Source organism: Cryptotermes secundus, unplaced genomic scaffold (assembly GCF_002891405.2).
Source record: "Cryptotermes secundus unplaced genomic scaffold, Csec_1.0 scaffold234, whole genome shotgun sequence".
Taxonomy (NCBI): Eukaryota; Metazoa; Arthropoda; class Insecta; order Blattodea; family Kalotermitidae; genus Cryptotermes; species Cryptotermes secundus.
In genome coordinates, this window is record NW_019725843.1 from 2,913,529 (window position 1) to 2,938,641 (window position 25,113).

At 37.2% G+C, this 25,113-nt stretch overlaps 3 protein-coding genes across 6 annotated transcripts; 1 reads left to right on the top strand and 2 right to left on the bottom strand.

Annotated features, from left to right (window-relative positions):
- Positions 1-559: 559 nt before the first annotated feature.
- LOC111863676 (ragulator complex protein LAMTOR1) lies at positions 560-8,151 on the bottom strand. The gene is made up of 5 exons (XM_023850198.2): positions 7,923-8,151; positions 7,572-7,648; positions 6,060-6,149; positions 4,709-4,910; positions 560-1,399 (listed from the first exon to the last, which is right to left on the bottom strand). The coding sequence occupies exons 1-5, from the start codon at positions 7,962-7,964 to the stop codon at positions 1,307-1,309; spliced, it is 504 nt and encodes a 167-aa protein (XP_023705966.1). The 5' UTR covers positions 7,965-8,151; the 3' UTR covers positions 560-1,306.
- A 735-nt stretch (positions 8,152-8,886) lies between these two features.
- Positions 8,887-12,418, top strand: LOC111863659 (40S ribosomal protein S3-A). The gene is made up of 4 exons (XM_023850158.2): positions 8,887-8,992; positions 9,363-9,682; positions 11,352-11,539; positions 12,174-12,418. The coding sequence occupies exons 1-4, from the start codon at positions 8,963-8,965 to the stop codon at positions 12,362-12,364; spliced, it is 729 nt and encodes a 242-aa protein (XP_023705926.1). The 5' UTR covers positions 8,887-8,962; the 3' UTR covers positions 12,365-12,418.
- A 4,038-nt stretch (positions 12,419-16,456) lies between these two features.
- LOC111863669 (Krueppel homolog 2) lies at positions 16,457-23,645 on the bottom strand. Of its 4 annotated transcripts, none has more exons than XM_023850187.2 (6): positions 23,456-23,645; positions 22,940-23,141; positions 21,117-21,298; positions 19,473-19,540; positions 19,262-19,395; positions 16,457-16,884 (listed from the first exon to the last, which is right to left on the bottom strand). In XM_023850187.2, the coding sequence occupies exons 2-6, from the start codon at positions 23,107-23,109 to the stop codon at positions 16,662-16,664; spliced, it is 777 nt and encodes a 258-aa protein (XP_023705955.1). In that variant the 5' UTR covers positions 23,110-23,141; positions 23,456-23,645; the 3' UTR covers positions 16,457-16,661. The 4 variants fall into 4 exon arrangements, with proteins under 4 accessions (XP_023705955.1, XP_023705954.1, XP_023705953.1 ...); XM_023850186.1 differs by lacking the exon at positions 23,456-23,645 and adding an exon at positions 23,351-23,449; XM_023850185.1 differs by lacking the exon at positions 23,456-23,645 and adding an exon at positions 23,323-23,449.
- Between the last annotated feature and the right edge of the window lie 1,468 nt (positions 23,646-25,113).

Genomic DNA, 25,113 nt, shown 5'->3' on the forward strand with positions numbered 1-25,113 from the left:
GAATACTAAAGAAAGGAAAATTTAAATAAAGAGATATTAAATAAGGGGTTTACCATATATAATGTTGAATGGTTACATGACAGGAAGTAACAAATAGGAACACATAAGGAAGGAAGCAGATAAGGATTAATTTAAGATAGAATCCTAGCATCTGTCTAGAAGGACTGAAGAAAACTTCAGTCAGGAGAACTGGGGCTGCTGCCCAGACTCATACTGAGCACCTACTGAATACAAGTCAGAAGCACTTCCGCTTCAGTCAACTTGGTTGTACTGTCTTTCATATCAGTCCATCACATTACAGTTTTATCAACTGTGTAACTGCAAAATGAAGACCAGAAGAAGACTGCACCTTAGTGGGGAAGTAAGAGAGTTTTCCCCAAATTCAGGTGTGGCACTTCACTCACAGTTAACATTTTTTCCAGTTTTAGATCCCCATGCTATAGACCCTCTTATCAGTAAATCTCTATCTTCCCTATTTTATGTACATACAAGAGTCTGACTACAGTCTGTAAAATCTTTATAATAGACACAGTGATCCCTTATCAGCTGAAATGTAAAATGGATGGTAGTAACTTTAATAATATCAGTGACAAAAATGTTGCATAGCATACTGAAGAGCAATTAAAAAAAATCATTAGAAAATGAATCCAAAATAAGCCTTTAACACAAATATCACAAGATTTAATTACACACCAGTTACACTCACATAATTGAACTATGCTTTCACCTCACATTGTTATCGCTATTAAATTCAATCCCTTTAGCCAAAGTACAAGTCAGACAAACAATATCCAAACAGCAATCTCAGTCACATACATGTTTCAACCAGAAGCTCATAAAAGTTCTTTCCCTTAAGCAGTTCTAGTATCAAAATGCTGATGCAAGGTTCATTATAACAATATTTTAATGAACCTTACGTGTGCCATGTTTTTAACACTAATATGTAATCAGATGTTAAAAAAAACATGATTACATATTCTACTAAGGGTTAAAAACACACAAACCCTTTTCAATCAGACATACTAACATAGAGAGAATGTCACTTCTTAATGCTTAATGTCAATTTCAATGAACATGACGAGCTGTCACATGATATACATTAACTTCAAAGTGTCTGCAATTTCACCCAGCTTGTACACTTATCACATCATTCAGTTAGGAATTATATACATATACATTAAATATAAATGTTGCCCGTTATATCACAAATTGAACATCCTTTATATGCCCACAGAAAAATTGAGGCAGATATCAACCATTCTTTACTGCATCCATAATGTACAAGATTTGCCTTGGTTGTGGGTTCTCAAGGAATTCTGAATGGCACAACTAAGTCTTCTTTATGTTCCACTCGGAGTTCTGCAAGAGCTGCATTTGCCTCCTCTACAGTTGTGGTGATCTAAAACATCAACAAATAGCATACCAATAATTAACGAATTTTCCAGTCTAGAAAACCAAGATTAACGACTGTGTGAATCTGTTGTGCTGACCACGTGACACCCTCTATTCGCAAAAGTTGGCACTAACTTTGCTGACAAGTGGCAGTCGCTTGATTGGTATAGTTCGCTTGTGGGCTAAAAGACCATGGAGGAAGGAAATTAATGCATTTAAAAACAGCTGAAAAATCATCAGATGACCTTGTAGCACATCCATTTCTCCCAGAACTAAGTTTCTGCAACCATAGTTTTAAATACACTTCAAAGTATTTTTTTCCTTCATGTAAAGTGAACTGTATCAGTCTGTATCATGAGACACCCATCAACTGTATCAAATTACAAATGCAAAAGCTAATCTCGCTCAACATAGAACATATCCATCCACAGATATTTTACAGACTGACAGAGATGTCATCACAGAAGCAAAGCTATTAAGTACTACAAATGCAAAAGCAAGCAACAGATAAAGAAGACACAATCACAAAAACTTTACTCAAGAGATATTTCTCAAATAATGGAAATCTAGCATAAAGAAATGGAGATGTTTGTATAACAGTGTAATATAATATATACTTAAATAATTAAACAACACTGTTTTCATATTAAAATAAGGATGAGGCAGTTATGCAATAGCCCCCTTATAATAATAAAATCATCATATATGGATGATGTACAGAAAAGTCCTATCTTCTAGAATGAACACTGTGTATTCCACAGAAAGTCAACCAACTTTTAAGAGGAACATGTTGCAGAGCTCTGTTTGCTACCTGCTTCACATTGGTTTCTTGCTTGGCTTACTCTTTGACCCTGAAGATGGAGGTGGCATGTTCCTCCAAAATGTTTGTTTATTTTCAACAGACTATATGACATTATATCATAGAAGGCAGAACTCTTCATAACCACTGCTGTGAGAATTTAAACTCCTACTACATACAGGGTGTCCCAGGAGGAATGTGCCAAACTTCGGGAGGGTGTTCCTTATGTTAAAGTATGCCGATATAACCCAAAACACCTATGTCCAAAGTTGAATGGTTACGGAAATAATGGCCAGAGAAGTGTCAAACTTTGATCGGTGTTACACACTTGTTGATTACAAAATACATATTAAAACTGGCAGGAATATGTGGTTTCTGTAATGTTCATAATGTACGTAACATCAAACTAACTTGTGAGTGATATGAAGCCATAAAATTGAAGTACAAAATACTTGCTCGCCATGTCATAATTGTCCTTAGGTTTCCAAGCACTATACATGACACATGACTCGTAAGTGCTGACGTAACATGGCTGACTGCGCTATAAGCCGACCACATAACTGTATTAAACGTACATTCACGGAAAATCTCTTTTGGAATTTCGTTTCCATTATCTCATGTGGATTATTATGGGACCACATATGCACATTTTGTAAATTATTTACACCATCCATGGTAAAAGACACCTCATCACTGAATAAAATGACGCTTAACAGTTCAGCATGAGCTTTTATCCAGTGGCACAAATCCATATGCTGTGCATGGTCGCCTGGTTTCGGATGTTGTACCCTTTGATCATGGTAAGGATACAACTCTTCATCATGTAAAGTTCGCCACACCTGCATACGTGATATGCCGATGCAAGAGGCCATTCTACGAGTGGACAGACGTGGACATCTCTGAACCATCTCAAGAATGTTCTCTCGTGTGTTTATCATTCGTACATCCTCCCTTTCAGAGTGCACAAAAACACTCCGAGATGGAATCCTTCAATGGGGAAAACACCTTTGGTATTCTTCAACAGCAGCACGTGCATTGCCACCGCAAAATCCACACACAAAATGCATATCACAATATTCCACGTGTGAAAACACAAAAGGCATTTCAGCAACTCCGCACAACTAACTACCAAACATTCATGACTCCGCCGCAACGTAACCTGAAGGTAGTACATAAGCTTATGGCTAGTGTGAATAACCACACTCAAGGACAAACATACGAGTAGATAAGACGTCTCAGCTGACAGGTATAGTGCGTGGACCCGCCAGAAGACCACACTTTTCTCGGGCCATTATCTCCGTAACCGTTCAACTTTGGACATAGGTATTTTGGGTTATATCGGCATACTTTAACACAAGGAACACCCTCCCTAAGTTTGGCATATTCCTTCTGGGACACCCGGTATATGAATGCAGTCCAACAATAACAGAATTTTAGAATACTGTCATGTATTAGGGGTCTGCATGACTAATAAAACAGGTGTTGGATCTCATGATTTAAATTTATTGGACATTTATGCAACTTGCTACATTTCACAAATCACTATCTTCAACTGGACACTCCTGACTTTTGACCACACTACAATAATCCACTACTCCAACTGAACTGTCACTCAAAGTCAAAGTTACTTTATGACTGGCGGTTTACCGCCAATCAGTTTGTCTTGTTGTCAGGCCCCTTGAGGTCATTGACGAGAGATTTTTTTCTAACTGAACTCTTGCAGTAATAGTACTTATGTAACAGCCTCCCTAACAAGAAGATGGGTTTGTCTCTTATAAAGTCAAAGACACACTGCAACTGACGGTCGGTCAGTCAGTCAGTAATTCTTGGTGTCGAGCCCTGTCTGGGGCTCATGACCAGAAATTTTTTGCTGTTTGACAGTTACAGTCTTGTCTTTGTGGGGTATTTCGGCCATATTTTACTGTCTCAGATTTGAGACTTCCCCTTTTGTCGCCTCCTACGACTCGCAGGGTCACGGTGGAGGTATTCGACCCAGCCTCCACACAGGCAGTTCTTAAAAACATTGTTGGCTTTTTATCATATAGCTTCAGGTCAGACCACACAGAGAACACATCCATTGCCTAGCAACAGATGCCCTCTACTGTTCTATTGTTGCATATTCATTGCCATGGTATTTGTTTACTGAGCTGTTGCCTAGCAAGGTCATTCATGATGGCACATTATATCTGGTAAACGTACCTAAGTATCTCTTTTTTTCAATTATCATTTCCTTATTTTCTTGATAAAAAATTCTTTGGACTCTATAGTTTCCATGTTCATGTACATTAGTGTCCGCAAAATGATATACTGTATATTCTAAGGCATAAGATACACCTGTGTCCTAGAAAACAGTGTCTAAATTCTAGATGTGCTTTATAAACCAAAGGTATAAAAGGTTTCTTTCCTAAATAAAATGTGGGTGAACCTCACACTCTGATTCATCTTACAGACCATAAAATACAGCATACTCTGTACATGTATATCTGTATTTTCTCTGTTGATCTGCCTTCAACTTACCAAATTCATATCTTGCTGTGTTAAAGGTTCTGATGCTAGCAGTTTCTCTGGAGCTGGAATGTCCACAAGGAGACATGGTGGACGTCGAGGTGGTGTCCATCGAGACATGGATTGTAATTTTTGGGTATAATGCTTCACTCTATCCAGATATTCATGCTGTTCCAAATTGTGTGAATCCAAGGCTGCTACATCTATAACATTACTGCAAAGAACAATGCCATATCTCACTACAACTCTACATGTCAAGTCTGCATGAATTTCCTATAAATCCAGCTGCCTCCTACAAAAACTAGAAACTGGAATAAACAACAAAATAGCTTGGGTGAAAATTTTTATCATTTTAATTAATGACAGGACAAATGAAACAACTACAAAAGGCTATAAATAGCACCCAATTATTTCCTTTCACACTTGGGGTAAGCCCAACATGCCACGGAACAGATACATGAAAAACATAACATTATCTTCTGCAGCTACAACATGGACAGAGGACAATGAAAGGATCTACAAATAAAATATTTGGGAAAAAGAGCATGGGAGAAAGGAGGTAGAAGATAGAGGTATGGAAGAGATAAAGAGAAATGGGAGGATACGGATGTGAAAGAGAATGAGAAAAAAATGGGGAATGACGTTACTATTGGGAAAGCAATATGGGAGACATGAGAGGAAATAAAGATAAATGACAGAAGAAAGAAAAACAAATGATTTCTTCTGTTATTGCTGAAGTAATAGCAATATAATAAGAAGAAACTTCTAGGAACCATTATAAAAATTTGGGGCCAATGGCAACCTGGTGCATGGAGTTTCTGCAGGCCTGTTCTATGCTATAACTACAACTAACAAACACAAACAAAAACATGACCATCTTATATACAACTTCCAGCAAATCACTGAGCCTTTCATGTAGGACAGAGAGAACTGCAGAGATTCAAACTAGTAGCAGAAATAAAAAGCCTGTAACATAACAAATTATATATAAAACTTAATGATTACAGCAGTGATATTTGACTTTACATTATATTAAACATTACATATTATGTTATATATTTTATGTCAGATGGAAACACCCAATAAGCAGATTCCATTATGCTTGAATGATGACACGACACAAATGAGCATAATGGTTAGAAGAGTGCAAGTACAATTTAAAAAGACTCAGAATCCTGACGAAGGCATGCGGTAATATTAAACTAACATTTTTAAATCAGCCAACTGATCCACTTCCAGGAGCCAATGGCAGTTCTCAAACATGGACATGCAATATTCAGAAGTCTGAGAGGTGAGGTGAATGGGCAATGGCCTGACACGAAATCTGTTTACAATGAGACATTAACTGCCACCAATAACTTACGTTGCTGTTTCCTGAAGGATTCGATTAAGAGCAGACTGTTCATCAGTCTTCTTTGGCAAGGAAGATGAATAACATCCAATAAAGTCATCACTGAAATAACAGACTTTTATGAATCTACTTCCATTGAAGAAATCCTGATAGAAGTACGATTATTTAAGTGTAAACAAATACACAAATACCACCAGGAGAATACACTCAAACTGAAAATTCTAAACATCATAAATTATTATAAAAATTCTGTGCTGTACAATATCTTTATGCAATAAAATTGTTGTAACTCTTTAACAATAAATTGTGTGTTTATATTTGTATTAAATGTACATTACATGTCCTACTTCCTTGGCTTAATCCTATGGGGAAGTCAATAGACTAAGAAAAATCCTTCAGCCAGTAAGGTGAGAAGCTGGTCACTGTAGCCAAGCGATCTAAGGCATGTAATGTCTTCACTCACTTGAAAGCCAGGATCATGGGTTCGAATCCCACACAAGGCATGGATGTTTGGTATGGGTATGTGTTTATTCTGTGTCTGTGTTGTCCTGTATTTAGGTAGAGGCCTTGCGATGAGCTGATCACTCATCCAAGGAGTCCTACCAGCTGTAAAATGATCATGAAACTGAAGAAATTGGAGGCTAGTTTCCAAGGGGGCTGTACAGCCAGTAAGAAAAAAAGTAAGGTTAGAAGGACAGAAGCTACTCATGTCTTCTCACACTGTGCATGTGGCATAATCATGAGACCAAAAAATCAAAACACACTCAGATTACAGCAGATGCCAGAAATGGTCAATCTTCTTATGCAGGCATTCCTTGCATATACACACAATGTTCACATCAACTCACTGAGATTCCTTCTTGGTGAAAGCCAAACTTCAAATCTGAAACCTGAAACTTCAGAAACACATCATCTGCTCAAGGTGTCTAAGGGACTATCAAGAGAAATGTTCAAGCCCAGCATCAATTTTGTCCAGGTTCTCATCAGCAATCATTCAGCATCTGATTAGTTAATGGGCACATAACATAAAAGCTTGTTTCACACTAGCCATTCAGATATTTACTGGGGGTTATACTGGACAGAAACTGTATTGCATATAGGCTACTGCCCCGTTGATCATGCCATGAATCAAAACTCATGCGCTGCAGCATGACATGAGTAGCCTGTAACCCTCTTGCCTGATTGGTGAAAGGAACTTTGGGAGGCTACCACACAACCTTCTGATAATGATGGAAATATAGAAAGTAGAAATAAATTCTAAGCCTTATCACAATCCTTACTCTGCTGAAATTTACTTCAGATACACATTCATATGTCTTGTAAACATATATGAAGAATACATTTTATGACACAACTACTTTGCCCTGTATAATACGATATTCTTCACATATGTCTGTAAATAGCTGTAGCAACTGTGTATTTATATTTGTATTGGTATTATACTTATCTCTTCTGCACACTTGGTTATGTATTATGACAGATCTACAGAATGTAAATAAATTCTGTTCTATTCATAACAGTTACCTTTGGACTCTCTGAATATTTGTATTATTGCTAACAGGATCTACCAACAAGTGTGTCCTTTCACTGACTTCGCCACCCTGGAACAGGCAACAAAAATTCTAAATAATCCGCTGATTACTACTTTGATAATCCTAAGTACAAAAATATTTACCTTACCCAGTGCAAGTCATTGCACTTCCCATATGTAACTCGAAACAGAACACTGTACAATTTGGAGACCACCCTTAAAATTACGCAATATTACAAATTCTTTACAGAAGTATAGCAGTTGAAGTATTAAAACAAAAGTAAAACTGATCGACACTTAGTAGTAACAGTTCCATCACAAAACGTGTCAACAGTTGACACTACCTGCGTGGAGCCATCCTCTTTACAACTATAACAACAGCCCATATCTTAAGTAGCGTTTATAGTCAGAATCATGCAGTACTTCGATCACCGTACAACGCCTACAAGGCCTACAAGAATACAAGAACTTCACTGAAATTTAAACGCTTAGCTTTTGTTTTCCTTCATTATCATACAGCACACTATGAGATACAAGTCGCTGGAGTACGTTTAACTTCGTATCCTATCGATCTTATCGCACATTGTCGGAAGTTAAGTTCTCGTTCGATATCGACTCATTCGATTGCCGAATGAAACTATTGAATGACCAATCGATTGTAGATATGCAAACATACCAGTGCCATCTTCGAAACAATTGAGAAAACAATTGTTTCAGGCATGCAGGTAGATGTCACTACATCTATAGATTTTTCTTTTGTTACACGGGTGCTATAGCAAACAGGGTGGGCATTGCCTAATACTTTTTTGTATTTACAATATTTTTCTCGACAACAACAAAAATTTATTACACAGTCAAGGGAGGTGTTCAAATATCGCGGGGTGACCGCTCTGACAGAACAAAATGTTTATTAGAATGTGATACAGCGGGCCGGATTTTACACAGGTGCTATAGCAAACAGGATGGGTATTTAAGATTTGAGGCCTTCACGGCGGTGACTATGAAGAAAGCAGTCTTCTGGGATTTGGCACCGTGTATATGTGGTGTTAACCGACGTTTCGGAGGAACGTATCGCCTCCATCTTCAGGGTAGAAGAAAAAATATATAAGAAATCCGCAAGCAAAGAGACCGTGAGAACCGGTAAAAGCAGACTGTCTGCTTTTACCCGTTCTCACGNAGCGGGCCGGATGGACACTGTGGACTATTTTCATATTACATGAATAAAAAATTAACACAGATCAAAAATCAGTGGGTGCCCTACTTCCCCTCGGTGGTATAGTGGTCTCCGTGAGGCTATGTCATAGATTAATCTGTGCCGTGCACAGTTATATGCGCTCTCTCTGTCATTTCATGTTCATGTGGTTCATGTGCGTGTACAGGAAACATGGCGAACCCAATATCGAAGAAAAGGAAGGTTTGTAGAAAATTTAAGTAATCATACAGTTAAAACTATTGGTATTATTATGATGATAACACTAAACACAATTGAGTAGTTTCTAGACGTGTAACTGAATTTTCTGTTACTTTTATAGAAAATTGAGATTTGTTGGATTTAGGAGAACGGTGTCGATAGCGTATTCAGTATCTGGTATGTGTGTGTGTTTTTTGTGTATGAAGGCTATGTAATTATGATGCGTTCTAAATACAGCGTTAAATACTGGCTTCTGTATAGTGATTACAAAAGTTTTAGGTTATACTGGAAGAATAGTTTCAGCTATCATTTGATATTTGTATTACACGTGATTCCAGGAAGTTACTTATAAGTGTCTTTTGTGTTTATGCAGTTTGTTGGAGATGGTGTATTCAGGGCCGAACTGAACGAATTCCTGACTCGAGAGCTAGCAGAAGATGGCTATTCCGGAGTTGAGGTTAGGGTGACCCCAACACGCACTGAAATAATAATCATGGCCACTCGTACACAGAATGTTTTGGGCGAGAAGGGCCGCCGCATTAGAGAATTAACGTCCGTTGTTCAGAAGAGATTTGATTTTCCAGAGCATACTGTCGAGTTGTATGCAGAGAAAGTTGCCACAAGAGGATTGTGTGCTATTGCCCAAGCTGAGTCTCTGCGTTACAAGCTGATTGGTGGACTTGCTGTGAGGAGGTAGGCATATGTATATCGGTGAGAAGTATCAACACTGCATATAAAACTAAATTTTGGAAATTGTTGCTTCATATGTTGGGCTTTAGTTTGTGGAAAGTTCATAATAAGTGGTATGCTCAGGGGATAAATGAGATGATGCGAAGGACAGCTTCTGTGAGAAACTAGAATTTATATCTGGTGAATTCCCTAATATCACATTTAGGAGATTTCAGTTCTAAAGTAGGTAGAGAAGATATTTTGAAACCAGTAAGTGGGAACGAGTGTACACAAACTTGATGGTGGTAATGGACTTTGAGCAGTAAACTTTTCCACGTCCAAATGTCCAGTGGTCAAGTGTGCAATGATCTGACACCACAACATTCATAAATTCACTTGGACATATGCTGATGGAAAGACACACAATCTGATGGACTACATTTTGATAGCCAGGAGATGGCATTCAAGGGTATTTGATATCTGCTATTTCAGAGTAGTGGACTGTGATACTGTCCGATCAGTAGCTGATGATTGTAAAAGTTAGGAGGAGACTGGCAGGCAGTAAGTAAACAAGCACCACAAAAGTTTCACATGGAGAGATTCAGGCTTAAGAAACCAAAGAAGGTAGGGGATAAAGAACAAATGATTCTCAGGTTTGGAAAGCATAAATGATGATGTGGATAGTAGTAGAGCGTTTTAGTCATGGAGAGTCTTAGATCATTACAGATTGAAGCACCATAGGCCATGGTTTGGCAGGATGTTCAAAACTAAGAGGTAAAATGCAACAAGCCAAATTGCAGTGGTTACAGGTCCTGAGCCAAATTAATGAAGATAACCTGAAGTGAAGCTTGTAGTCAGGAACAAGAAGGGGGAAGATATGAAAGGCAAAATTAACTAGCATACAACATACATTAACAATGAGAACTTTAGAGTTGCATCAAGAAATAAATTAATTTAAGGAGGGTTACAAATGTAGAACTAATTTGGTAAAGGATTAGAGCAGTGATCTTGCTGGAACAGTTACTTGTTTGAGCTATTGAAACGAAATATGTACAGCCTTAATCTAGTCCCCTTCAGGTTGAATACTGCTTATGGTAACTCTGTAGGCTATCAATCATGCAGTGTTCAGTTTGAATCTCAACTGGGACACTGCTATCCTGTTTGATATTTTTTGTGGTTTTCCTCAGTTCCTCCAAGCATATACTAGAATATTGCCTTGATAAGGGCACAACCACTTCCATGCCTTCATCAGTCATTCTACCATTCAGTGCTGTATGGTCAATAATATAGCATTATTATATAAACCACAAACAACAGCTGCTTACTCATAATTAAACAGGAAGCTCGTGAGACTACTCGAGAGTGACAGTGTTACATGATACAAGGACTGTTTTTGATATATCAGAGTACATGCTTCTGCTAACTTACGTGTCAGTTATAGGGCTGGCTACTGTTGAGGAACTGGGATAGTGACAAGGCTGTGATACAGTGACAATAGTGGAGCTATACTTCAGCTCCCTCCACACGTCTACATGGTGTGGTGCTTAATTAAAAACAAGGATAACTTTACCTACACACACACACACACACACACAAAAAGTAATGTTTTAATTTATGTGTTGGTTGTATTGCTCTGTAGAAGTATGTTGATGGAAGGCGTCTGGTAATAGCTGCTTTTGCAATTTTTCCCCAGGGCATGCTATGGTGTGTTGCGTTTTATCATGGAGAGTGGTGCCAAGGGCTGTGAAGTTGTGGTTTCTGGAAAGCTGAGAGGTCAGCGAGCCAAGTCCATGAAGTTTGTGGACGGCCTGATGATTCACAGTGGTGAACCAACAAATGACTATGTTGATACTGCCACCCGCCATGTTCTTCTTAGGCAGGGTATGTATGTGATTACAGCTCAGTATGTGTATATTTATAATTCTACCATATTGATTCCTTGGATTTTCTGTATTTTGCTGTTCATTGGTCTCCCCAAAATACTAGTTCCTACAGGTGAATGAGTAAGAAGGTCCATCAAGTGCAACAAGTTTTAATGTAATTCTTTGAATGTTTCGGCCACTTCTGGCCATCATCAGAAGGCACATGTAACACTATGAAGAAATACTTTACACAATGAGCATAGGTTGTTGTAAAGGGACTTTTACTGTTAGAAATCAAGTGTAGGCTAAAATGTTAGTGTAATTAATGTAAGTTGTGTCGAAGTAAACACAGAGAAAATTAAGTATATGTTGCTGCCTCGTCGCCAGAACGCAGGGCAAAATCATGACGTAAAGATAGGTAACAAATGTTTTGAAAATATGGCACATGTCACATATTTGGGAACGACGATAAATCAAAACCTGATTCAGGAGGAAATGAAGAGGATTTTAAATTTCAGTAATGCTTGCTACCATTCAGTCCAGAACCTTTTGTCTTCTTGCCAACAGTCTAAAAATATAAGAATTAGAATATACAAAACTATAATTTTGCCATACTTGATAATTATTAACACTAATTTTTTTGTTATTTTTAGGAGTGTTGGGCATTAAGGTCAAGATCATGTTGCCTTGGGATCCTAATGGCAAGACTGGCCCCAAGAAACCACTTCCAGATAATGTATCAGTGGTAGAACCAAAGGAAGAGACCTTACCTACAGTTCCATCGAGTGATGTTAAGGCATCTAAACCTGATGCGCCTCCAATACCAGGTGCAACCTCACTTTGAATGCATCATGTAAATAACAGGATGACATTTATTAAATAAACAGTATAATGAAGATTGTGGGTTATTTGATAGTGTCCTAAGCTGTCATACCATATTTACCCATGTTCCCACCTTCTCCATTTACCCTTCTGATGATGGAAATTTAAATGGCCAGTGAAGCCAATGATACAGGCTTCATTGCTAGGCTATTTAAATTTTGTGGAAACATTATTAAGTAGTTAAGTATTTTGAAAACTATGAAATATATAATTATGAAACAAACTCTGCCTTAGTCACAAATGGTGAAAATTACAATGTTTACTTGTAATTATATAAGTTTTTGTTATACTGACTGCAGTTCACAATAGAGGCCATGGTTCTACTTACACTGCTTGCACACAACTGCCTCTTGCTGTGATGCGAGATGAACTGACGGCATCATATCGTGTCTCAAACTATACACTGTAGTGCACTGCATCAACGCTTTGCGGCCAGTCCACGAACTTATTGACTATGGTAGTGTATCTTGACAAAGAGACGGTCTAGCACAAGGGTCTCCAAAATACGGCCCGCGAAAGAAATGTGCCAATTGAACTAATTTTCCAATGAGTACTGGTAAAAAAAATACTTGTTCATAGATTTCAGATTCATTAATTAAGATTGTGTTTAAAATATATTTATATTCCATATTATGTTAATATTAATATTATTCACAACCACTTTTATCAGATACCAAGTGACTTTGGAAATTAGCATTTTTCCTGATCTGGTGAACCATATGAACAATATGAATTTAAAGTTGCAGGGTGAAAATAACTTAGTCTGTGATTTATTTGCGCTTATCAAGGCATTCAGAGCAAAGTTGTTACTTCTGGAAAGCCAAGTAAGAAATTGTAACTTTGTTCATATGCTATACTGTGCAGAGCTGTATAAAAAGGGTGAAGCTGAATTTCCTTCCTCATTTGCAAATTTAGTCATTTCAGATTTGAAAGAACAATTCCGTAAGTGATTTGCTGATTTGGATGCCAGTGCTCAGGAAATTAAATTGTTTCAAAATCCGTTTGACTGTGATGCTGCAGATGTCCCAAGTCAAATTCAAATGGAAATTATTGAACTTCAGAAAAATTTATCATTAAAGACAAATCCCAGGAAGGAAATTTGATCAAATTTTATAAATTTCTGAACTTTGAGCAATTTCCAAATTTAAAGAAATTTGCTTGTAAATTTATCTCCATTTTTGGGATGACATATCTGTGTGAACAAACTTTTTCCCACATGAAGTACATCAAGTCGAAATACAGGGCAAATTTATCCGATGAACATTTAAAGTGGCTACTTGTGATTAGCATTTCAAAATTTGAACTTCAATTTAATCAGATTTTAAGAATGCAAAAAGAGTTCCATCATTCACATTGTTTTATTATAATCTGTGATGAAAATATGAGCATTTACTGCTACTGTCTGTTTTCATCTCACGTACTTTATATTTATTTTATGAAATTCTGTGCTTTCAATAAAACTCGTATACCTAGAATTATTAATTTCTCATTTTATCCGGCCTGTTGAAAGTGCTGAATTACCTAATGTGGCCCGCGTTTCGAAAAGTTTAGAGACCCCTGGTCTAGCACAACATAAGTGGCTCCCAAAATGGTTGTCATATGCATGAGACGTGGCATTCCCAAGACATAAAAGGGACATGCTATACAGTGCATCATTAAAAGGTAAATTATTGCTACTGCTTGAAAAGTACAATTATTGACTTTTCAGCATTACCCAGCATCCTGTTTTGTTATTTAGAGCAGTGTTTCAGACTGTACTCAGCCTGTCCTCAAGTAAAAAGCCTACTCAGTTGGGTCCTATCAAGAGAGCTAGTCCTATAATCCAGAGATAGGGACTAGCTCTATATTGGGCCCAACTCAGTAGGCTTTTTACCTGAAGAAGTCCATGCTCCAAAACGTTTTAAGAAAAACACTAAATGTGTCCAAAATATCAATAAATGTATCAATATACCATCATCAACTTTTAAATCTTATTTATGATAAGCGTTCGGTTCCCTTTAAAATTGGCAGATTCATTCTGAAATTGTTTAGGGAAAAACTGCAGCATTGGCTGCATATAAATCTGATTTTCTCTTTAAGAAACAAATATAGAAAGTGCATAATAAACATAATTTGAACACAGCATGATATCTTCGTTATTTTGTTTACTTTATTGACAAAAATTCAAACTTTACAACAACAAATTTGAATGTGAATACAAAATGAAAAATTCCACTGAATCACAAAACAAAGTTAACAGTATTCACATCAAGTTCTAAGTGTGAATGAGTCAGCTTCCACAGACTGAAACCGATCATCATTCAAGCAACATTCACAGCAAGTACTATATTAAATCCCTTGAACAAAATATGTTAAATAAATGCTTTAGATTGGTCCTGAATAAATTAACCTAAATTTTGTTCAGTCAGATGACTTAAAAATGCAGGCAGCATAAACTTTAACTGCTTTCATAAATTATTCTACTGCACAATGTACTGATGTGAAAAAATGTGAACTGCAAAGAAAAAATTACAAATGGGTCATCATCATTGCCATACTTCCAAATTATTGCGATTTGTGAAGCTACAATTCAGAACCTAAAAATATCAGCCCTCACAATTATAAACCAATACAATAGTACAATATTAACATATTGTATATAACTTGTTACACTGAGGATTTGGGCACACTGCAAATGTAGTCACAGACATAAACAAAATTTTTAAAAATGGGAGAATTTATAGATTTGCAGCAGTTCCTACACTATATTAATATTTAGATTGTATGGTTTGACATTGTGATAACTGTCCCATTATCTTTTATACATACTGCGTCTGTATAGGAGCTGGGATAGCGTAGTCAGTATAGCAACTGGCTACGGGCTGGAAGACCGAGGGGTCGGAATTCAAGTCCCAGTGGGGGTAAGAATTTTCACTTCTACATGTTGTCCAGACTAGCTCTTGGGTCCACCCAATCTCCGATCCAGTGGGTACTGGGGGCTTTTTCTTCGGGAGTAAAGTGGCCAAGGCGTGAAGCTGACCACTCACCTAACTAGTGCCAAGGTCAAGAAAATGTATATAAATGTATATTCACTCCTCCATACACATTCATGGTGTAATGCTTAATTAGTTAAGCACTTTAATGTTACCCTTTTCCTTTACCTTACTGCTTCTGTATGGTTTCATGCATTCAAACAAATTCCATGTGTCGCCCCTTCCTCGTTTGTGGGAACTGGGAGGATAAGTTTTCCCAAAATAAATGTACTCCCTACTACAATTCAGCAACATTAATGTTTTATAATGTGAGTAAAAAAAATAATAGGTAAAGTTATCCCTGTAACAGGCCATGGAGGCCCATATGGTTATGAGACATTGAGGCTCCCACATTTTCTATGCTATCACCTCACATATGGCAGTGAGACTGTCAGCCATATGTGCCAGCCACCTTTTATCCCCAGGAAGGTTCCTGGTACTCATTTCTGTTTGAGGGTGAGTCAACCCCAGGACCACAGTGAAGCCGGAAGGATTAGGTTAACTGAAAAATTCAGTGACCTCATCAGGAATCTAACCTCGGCCTTCTGGCTCATACCAAGGGTATTATTTATTCCCTGCTGTCTACATTAAAATGTATTTTCCCTGAATTGTCGACATCATGCAAATAAACATAGAAAGTATGAATTCCAAATATTAAAATAATGGAGATACTGATACCTATATATCCCTTCTCACTGATATGTTATTAACTACCTGATTATAATCCAAACTGTCTTCCAACATAATACTTCAAGTTACAGCATTCATGATGGACAGAAGGATGTCATGTAGGAAAAGTTTTCTTCTGGGATATAACACCATGTTGTGCACTGAAAGTCAGATGACTTCTGTGGACAATATGGTGTTATATTCCAAAAGATACAGCTATTCCAAATGATGGCAATTTGAAGAAGAAAATCTGAAGAGATTAGAAAATGGGATGAAAATGAACATTGCCAACATACAGGCATCTGTTAAAAAAGTAAATGAATGGAAATCATTAATGAAAGCACTTGTTACTATGCATACTTCTTATTTTGAAAAAAAAAAAAAAAAACAAAAAAACTGTTGTGTATTTTGTGCCACTGCCTATGATCAGCCATTCAAGGTATATACAAAACATTGTAGCAGTGTAATCTGAAATATCTATTTGCCAATTTGTATTACCAAGGATATCGGCATGACTCATGAAGGCCTCCACCAAAATTTACTTTGTTTAATTGTAGTCTTTTATCATGCCATGATATACTATTGAGCCTGGGGTGATGGTGGTGCAAGTCTCGATGTAAAGGCAACAGCTGAGAGCAGGATATTCCGTAAAAGTGAAGGTGTTCCAGGTTTGCTGGCAGTACTTTCTAAGAGTAGACGCAGCTCATGGAACATCATCCGATTATATGGATTGCGTCGAGAAGAATATCGCAGTGTTAAGAAATGATAGTAGATGAACGGAGTCAACAAACCTGCTCTTCCCCTGAAAAGAGGTTTCAACAAAGTCAGTTATTTTTTTTTCTGTTATAGCTGTTACTTGAAACAAGCTCATTGGAGTTTATGCCTCATTTCTGGTACATGACTGTAGTTCTCATGCCTTAAATGTCTTAAAAGTAACAAAAGTGATGCTTTCAATGTCCTAATTAATGTTATTTGATAATGTATAGATTTTAAACACGTTATTACATATTTCTATGTAGCATGAAAGAACAAGTAGATTATTCTTTGATAAATGTTAACCCCTTAAGTAGGAGTAGCAGCCATCTCTTAATTTTTTCCAGGCAGACAACTATTTTCATGTGTACAGAGGAAACTGAAATAAATTCCAAAACCACACAGAACTTGAAACAAAGTATACAAAACACCAGTAATACACAATTTTTCAGTAATGTGTTATATTTATCAACCTACAAGTAATTTTGTGTGTCTGTATATACAAGATGTAACTGAAAGATTCAGACAAGCTTTGGGCATAAGTTCCACATACCAAGAGAAGAAGAAGAATCAATATAAACGTGTGTCTGGAAACATAATTTGTTTTACAGCCAAAAGTGTGTATTTATAATTACTGCTCAAAATGTCCATGTTGACAGGGATGCATGTGTCAGCATGAGATAAATGGGAGAGGAGCTAAATGCCTGCACATGGCCATTCTGCAAATGAGTACACTTGCTATCACATTTCTTGAATATTTTGTATAAACTAAAACTATAAGATCTAACAAGTGTCAGAAAATCTTCTGATAGTATTTTTTCATTCTCTCCCTTCTCACACTGTATATCACAATGTTCCTACCAGAAAAGTCAGAAACTCGTTTTGCATCATTGTAATCAATACACACTTTTGGTTTTTGTAATGTAACGCCTATATTATCATGTACAGTTTGTATCGCTTGGTTGTGTGTGCCACTCAGTGTGCAAACATCCCTCTTTTCCCTCCACTTCAGAGGCATCAGTTTCTTCTGAAGGAAATTACTGTTTCTTTCCTTTGATGTTTTACAGAAGGCCTTTCCTCTTAGATCTTACTGTGCCTACAAAATCTGTTTCATGTTCATTCAGTACATCAAAACACTGAATTACAATAACAGCTGTCCAATCCAATCATGTAATCCTGTCTTGAGTAGTTTTTCAGCTATGGTGAGCACAATCTTTGATGGTTTACAGAAGTCTAATATATCTGTTACCGTAAAATCCCAAGTTTTGGTAAGACCTAGGATCATGTGTCAACCTAGACTTTACCAAACGGTGTCAGTAAAAGCCCTGAAAGGCAACTATTTGTGCCTTATTTCAGGGTTTTACCAGTTGGTCTTGATAAAGGTGCAGTCATATAGTATACTGCACAACACCACATCACAGAAGAGAGTATTCTGCCTGTGCACTTCTGTAAGAACTGTGAAGATGTGATATCATGTAAATTACAGAGCATCATATCTCAGATGGTCACATTTTAGTCATCACCTCAGAACGTTGAATATCATACAGTAATCTTCATGTCTGTTACAGATTCATAAAAGTATTTGTAAAGATTTTTCTATTTCTAGAAAAATGCAGTAATCCTTTGCCAACTGCAGGGATTACATTCCTGAAAAAAAAAAAAACAGCAGTTTGGAAGACCAAGGGACTGGCACCTGACCTAGCAAGGCTAGCCTCCAGGTTTTTTTTTAAGATTATACCTTCAAAGGTTCATGTCATCATTTTGACACCTCTATAGCACAAGTGTTTTATTTTAAACCATATCAAATTTTCCAATTTTCAGCAGAAAATCAAAATTAGTAGTAACGACTCACTCTGGCAGATGTTGCAGCTGCCACAATCAGACACCACGCAATGAATTGATGAATACCTGTCAGCACAGCCACCCTGTTTCTATTTCAGAAGATGTGCATTTTACACGTTCATATAGTCAACGTGGAGAAGCGTAAAATGTTGTATGGCCTACAGCTGTGGCATCACAATGATAATTAGCTATATGGAACAGTCTTTCTTCAGTAGCTGATGGCTGCTTAGTTGGTAAAGAAACTCCCTGAGTTTTATGGACCCTAAATATTCATTACCATGTTCATAACAGCCACTAACCTGTGCCACATGAATCAGACCAACAAGCATCATAATTATAGTTCCTTAATGGTCAACAGTTGTTAGCCCTGTATTCAACCAACAACTCTAGGACCACCCCTTACTAACTATTGACAATTAATTATTCAATATAATTCTTGCTACCCCCATCCCAAATAACTTGAGAACTGGCCAATGCATCACAAAATTACAGTGGCCAAGACCTACAAGGTGAACATGCATTTCATATCAGAAATCACCACAATACACAAAATATGGTGCATTAAAAATTTAAGTAAGACTTACAGGAATATCAGCACAATTGTGAAGGGCAAGAGAAATATTTCGGTGAAAGCCACAAGTCGCAGAATATTGCGCGACTGAAATTCAACCAATGATATCAACAGTCTGGCTCCCCACCATGAATTCTGGCCAAGTGTCTGCAAAGTAAATACAAGTCATTAAACATGTATCATAAATTGCCTATGCAGATATTTCTCAAGAAAGTTGTACTTACGTCCAACAGTGTTAGGGAGTAGCTTGCAGAATGAAGGAGTGCAAACATGAATACAGGTAACAAGACCACTGATAACACTGCTAAGGAAAGTGCATCCACTGAAATTTCAATCTCAGACCCACAAATACATACACTATACTTTAATCCATTAACTACAGCACACTGGAGAAATTGGTTGTGCAACAGAATCTTCTTGATAGCTACCTGAAAACTTCAGCTACTCAAGCAGGGGGGTCAAGACGCTGCTCTCTGCATCACTGTGGGCACACTAATAGTGGACTTCACAAACCAAGAGTGTACACACATTACAATCTTATTATATTTTAGCATCCCGTGGCATTGAGGCATTAAGGCGGTAGTGTAGCGGTTGGGGTGCTATGCTACAAGCTGGAAGGTCACGGGTTCAAGTCCCGATGAGGTCATTGGATTTCTTTCAGTTGACCTAATCCTTCCAGCCGCATTAGGCCCTGGGGTTTACGCAGCCTCTAACAGAAATGAATACCAGGAATTAATTAAATAATTTTCCTGGGGAGTAAAGCACGGCCGGTGCGTAAGGCTGACAACCTTACCGCCATCTTTGAGCCGATTGTCTAGGTAATGTGGGAGCCTCAACGTCTCACAACCCTATGGGCCTTCATGGCCTGGTACAGGGATAGCTTTACTTTATTTTTTTTTTATTAAAGTACACATCAATAATGTAACAATATAAAAGGCATCAAGAATATATCACTCACTAAAAATGTATTTTAATACTTTATGATGTTAAAATCATTAAAATGTTAACAGGACACTAAAAGTATATTTTATACATTAAAGCTGATTATCAAAATTTCTATAATATCTTTAGTTTCACGTGTATTTTTTCTAATTTACGACATATTTCGGCCTCACATGGGCCATCATCAATGATTTTTCTTTTTGCTTTTGGGGAGACCACGGCACTGTTCACCTGTCCACCGTGCTCCCATGCACATTTCAATGTTTAGTTCTATCTCATGACTACAAAAACTACGATAGCTACAAAAGAGTGCAACTACTATTGGAACATGACACTTAAACTAGTTACTGCTATTCACAAGTGGGCGACAAATTTATGAAATAATTTCTTATGTGCTCTTACATGATGACGTGATTTTCTTACCACTGCACTAAACTATACTAGAGTATAATTCAACAAATGTCACTGATTCACTGCCTTATGTGCAACACACCCTTCTAAATCTAATTTAAAAGTTTCTTACATCACATAATGCATCTCTTTTTAAATCTTATTTAAAAGTTTCTGTACACTGCACTACATGTTTCAACTGACAATGGTGTTTCAACTGACAATGGTCTAGACTACAAGTGTAAAATTATTGGTGAAAACTACTGTGCTTCTGTTTTTTTTGGTTCTTACATTAGATGTATAGTCCCATCTATGCGCTTGTGAATTCCATGGTGCTTCGTGGCTCCTCCTGTTGTGTTGTGTGTCTAGACTACAAGTGTTTAGGGTGCACTGCACATGAGACAGTGAATCAGTGACATCTGTTGAATAATATATAATGTGCAACAGGAAGCTACAATATAATATTATACTAGAGTATAATATTTCAAATTTAGTATCTTACGTAGTATTTTTATATTACTCTTAAAAAAGGATACATGTAACAGGTGTTACAGAAAGGAAGATAAGAGAGTAAAAGAGATAATGGCAACTGTCTTCAAGAAGCAAAAGTGACAAAAACTCTCGACTAAGTGTCACTCGTGGAACACGCTGATGCAGACGCAATGCACTTGAAGCTGCATTCGACATAAGTGCCTTGTAATATGCATTGTATGGGTATCTGAAACAGAGATCCAGATTGAGTTTTAAAATGCATGCCAAACTAACATATCTCATATTTGTATTTTCTTGTTCAAGTCTGGTTAAAATTTAAGGCAATTGATTCGCAATAACATCTATGCCCATAAACATTACTAGATTTAAAAATGAACATGTTAGTTTTAAACGTGGATCTATACATCCGCTACCCCATACGCCTTCATGGTATAGTGCTTAATTTGTTGAACACAGGGACAACTTCACTTATTTACACATTAGTTTAGTCACATTCTCTCTCTCTCTCTATAGCTCCACAGACCTTCGGGCCTTGGCCGGTTTTTCGGTTTCTTAATCCTATACTCAGTCAGTTGGACTCCTTGGATGGGGGGTCAGTCTGTCGCAAGGCCACTGCCTACACACTGAACAACACAAACACAGAATAAACACACAAAGACATCTAAGCCTCGAGTGGGATTCGAACCCATGACCCCAGTGTTCAAGCAGGCGAAGGCAGTTCACACCTTAGATTGCAAGGCCACTGTGATTGGCAGTTTAGTCACATTGGAATTTTTAAAAAATATATATGAATGTATATCTTGCTGTGGTATAAAATCACCATTATTATTCTAAACCAGTGATGGGTAACCCATGGGAGATATGCAGTCTGCAGGACTTCCCAGTGCAGCCCATGACTGAAATCTCATAGAGAAAAATTAAAAATACTATACTGGAAAGCTTCTCATTGACGTTTTCAGCCTCAAAATAAAACTATGTCCTAAAGAAGTATATTAATATTTTTCATGGTATCAATACTAATATTTGTTGCTTAGAAGCTTAGAGCAAAATTCAGTTGAATAAACATAATCCTCATTTTTATCACTTTGCTTATGGCCCAAGCACAACTGGATCATTTTTAAACTGGCTCTTGTGCAAAAAGAAAATGAGGCTTGTTGCTATTCTAGACTTCTATCCCAACCTGTATGATGAGAATTCAGTCTCTTTAAACTGGAAAACAATATTAATTGTTAATTAGGGATTTGAAATCAAAATATATATGTTTTCCATACTTTAACCTTTCATGGAGCTAGAGATACTTCAATCAACTACAGCAAACAAATGCCCTTATCAACAAGGCAGTTTAGTTACATAATTTGAATTTGTATGGAAATTAAAATAACATTCATGTGTGTACAAAATATTTTTGTTAGAAAATAAAGGAATTTGTCATGTTGTCTGCATGTAGATATTAATAAATACTACTAAACGATACCAATTAAGGGTTTCATAACGTATTGCAAAACAAGGACAAGCAGCATTTCAAGGTTAACCACATGCCTCATTCAATGCAACCAGTCTTAAGAAAGTTAACTTAATTTTATTAAATTATAATTGTCTAACAATAAAATGTACTGCCAATATACAAACGACTCATCACACAAAATAAACTTCACTTTATAACTCACAATGAAGCAAACACCAGATTAGAAAACCTGTATATGCTCAATTACTTTTAATTTCACCCAGAACTACTTATGAAAAAGCACATTATATAACTACCAACTAGCCAATCCACGCAATTAATAATAATCACAAATTTACATTGTCACATATCTATACATCAAATATAGGACATATCAGTCTACAAACCTTTATCGGAACTTACCCAAAAAGAGGGATGAAATATCCAAACGTGAAAAGAACTGTGAACACTCTTGTAGCCCATATTGCTACTTCAACTTTATGGTCAATTACATGTTGTTTCAAAGCTTCCCACCCTGAACGTTGTGGCGGTTGTGGCTCCTCAGAATTCTGTGAGTTATTCTGTTGACTCATGTTATTGGTTTTATGCACTTCGTGCGGCTGGTCTGTAATAGAGATCTGTATTTATTGATATTCATATACGTATACCTGAAGAAAAAACTGCAGGGGGAGGGGGGGCAGGGCGTTTTCACAATCCAGATATTCTGAATGTAGGTTACAGCACTATTTAATGTCAATGCACATACAATCTTAGCTACATAGCAATTATATATACCAGTTACGAACATTTCAATTCTCCGACTTCACCACTTACGTCAACACTCCTGCAATTATTATTGATGCTTAAATATGATAACTCACGCACAGTCCTAAACCCTAAACTAATTACTTCCTCACTACTCTAACCAATCAAACTTACATTTCAACTTTTAGGTCTTTTAGGTTCCACCTTTAATCAATAGATGGCACCAAACACATCAGTTCTTTGCCATCTGTAGGTTACGTGTAAACCATCCCCTCCAATTCACTCTAGTTGACATTTGCTAACGTAGGTTTTTGACGGTTTTGACGTTGTCATTACATACATACATACATACATAGATCCATGAGTTAGTCAGATGACCTACCGGATGTGGAATTTGTCAAAAATCGTACAATACATATATACATGCACAATTCAATTTCACATAAATAGTAAGGATTTCACAAAAGTAGTAAAATATCCATCATAAATCCATACATTAACATATACTAGATTTTTTTTTCCTGTGTTCCAAACAAGATACGTAGATACGTGCTTGGTGCTATCTATTGCAGTAACTTATTTGAAGATACAATCTTCTGTAGTATGGTTTGAGTAAAATGAATTCATTTCACTGATTAAAAAATATCGCAACGGTGAAATCGCGCTATAATTCTCGCACGTTGCTTGTCTCATCGAGTTTCTTTGACCAGTCCCCAGCCCTGCTATGACCGGCTATGACACAGAGACGCACAGAGAGTTCATACAGTACCTAATTATTGTCAGCAGATGTCGCTGACGGAAATATTATTGAAGAAATGCTATTATTGAAATTCTATTAAATAATTTCCAAGGAAATGATTATATATTACTTTCAATCTAAGTGAAATATATTTCTGCAACATTACATGTACGATAATTAAAAATTCTACATACTTTCATAGTCACATGTACAGGGAAACGTGTGCCGCGGTTAGATGCCATAGTATTGTCTTCAAATAAAATAATCAATTATTCTTTATAAAAATAAGGTAAAGATATTCTCGTATAATGCAGCGGAGGCGTAGAGGGCCTAGAGGTTTATCAGACGTCAAAGCACCCAAATTTCTAGACAATCGTCTTACAGATGGCGGGGAAGTTGTCAGCCATATGCGCCTATCACCCTATACCGACAGGAAGATTCGTAGTATACTTTTTCTGCTTGAGACTGAGTCGATTACAGGACCATTAGTTTTGTATTTTCGAACCCGTTTCGTGATTTTGAACCAACTGGAACTGTGGTAATATAATAAACTGAACCTTCATGTGGAAGGAGTGTTAGAGGAAAGTGATTACAATGGTATATGAGGATTTGATAATTAAACTACAAGTACCTGCTTCAATTAACTTTTTTTCGCATAGTGTGGGGGGTGGAGTCCAACTGGGTCTATTCGGCACGGCAGCCACTGATTGGCCAATTGTAGCTTGCCCCGGGTGATTATGATGATGGAGAATTTGGTGGAATGAAGATTGGCAGGGGAAATCGAAGTACTCGGAGGAAACCCGACCTAGCGCCACTTTGTCCACCACAAATTCCACTTGACCAGACCCGGGATCGAACCCGGGCCGCCGCGGTGGGAAGCCAGCCACTAACCGCTTGAACTATGGCGCGGCCTAATTAGCCTACTTATTTACTCATGGAGCTGAGCCCTTCTGAAGGAGCTGCCAATTCTGCAGCTACTCAAGAATTTCCAAGCATTTTATGGAACCCGAAGGTTCATTACCGTGTTCACAAATGCCCTCCACTGGTCCCTATCCTGAGCCAGATCAATCCAATCCATACCATCCCATCCTAT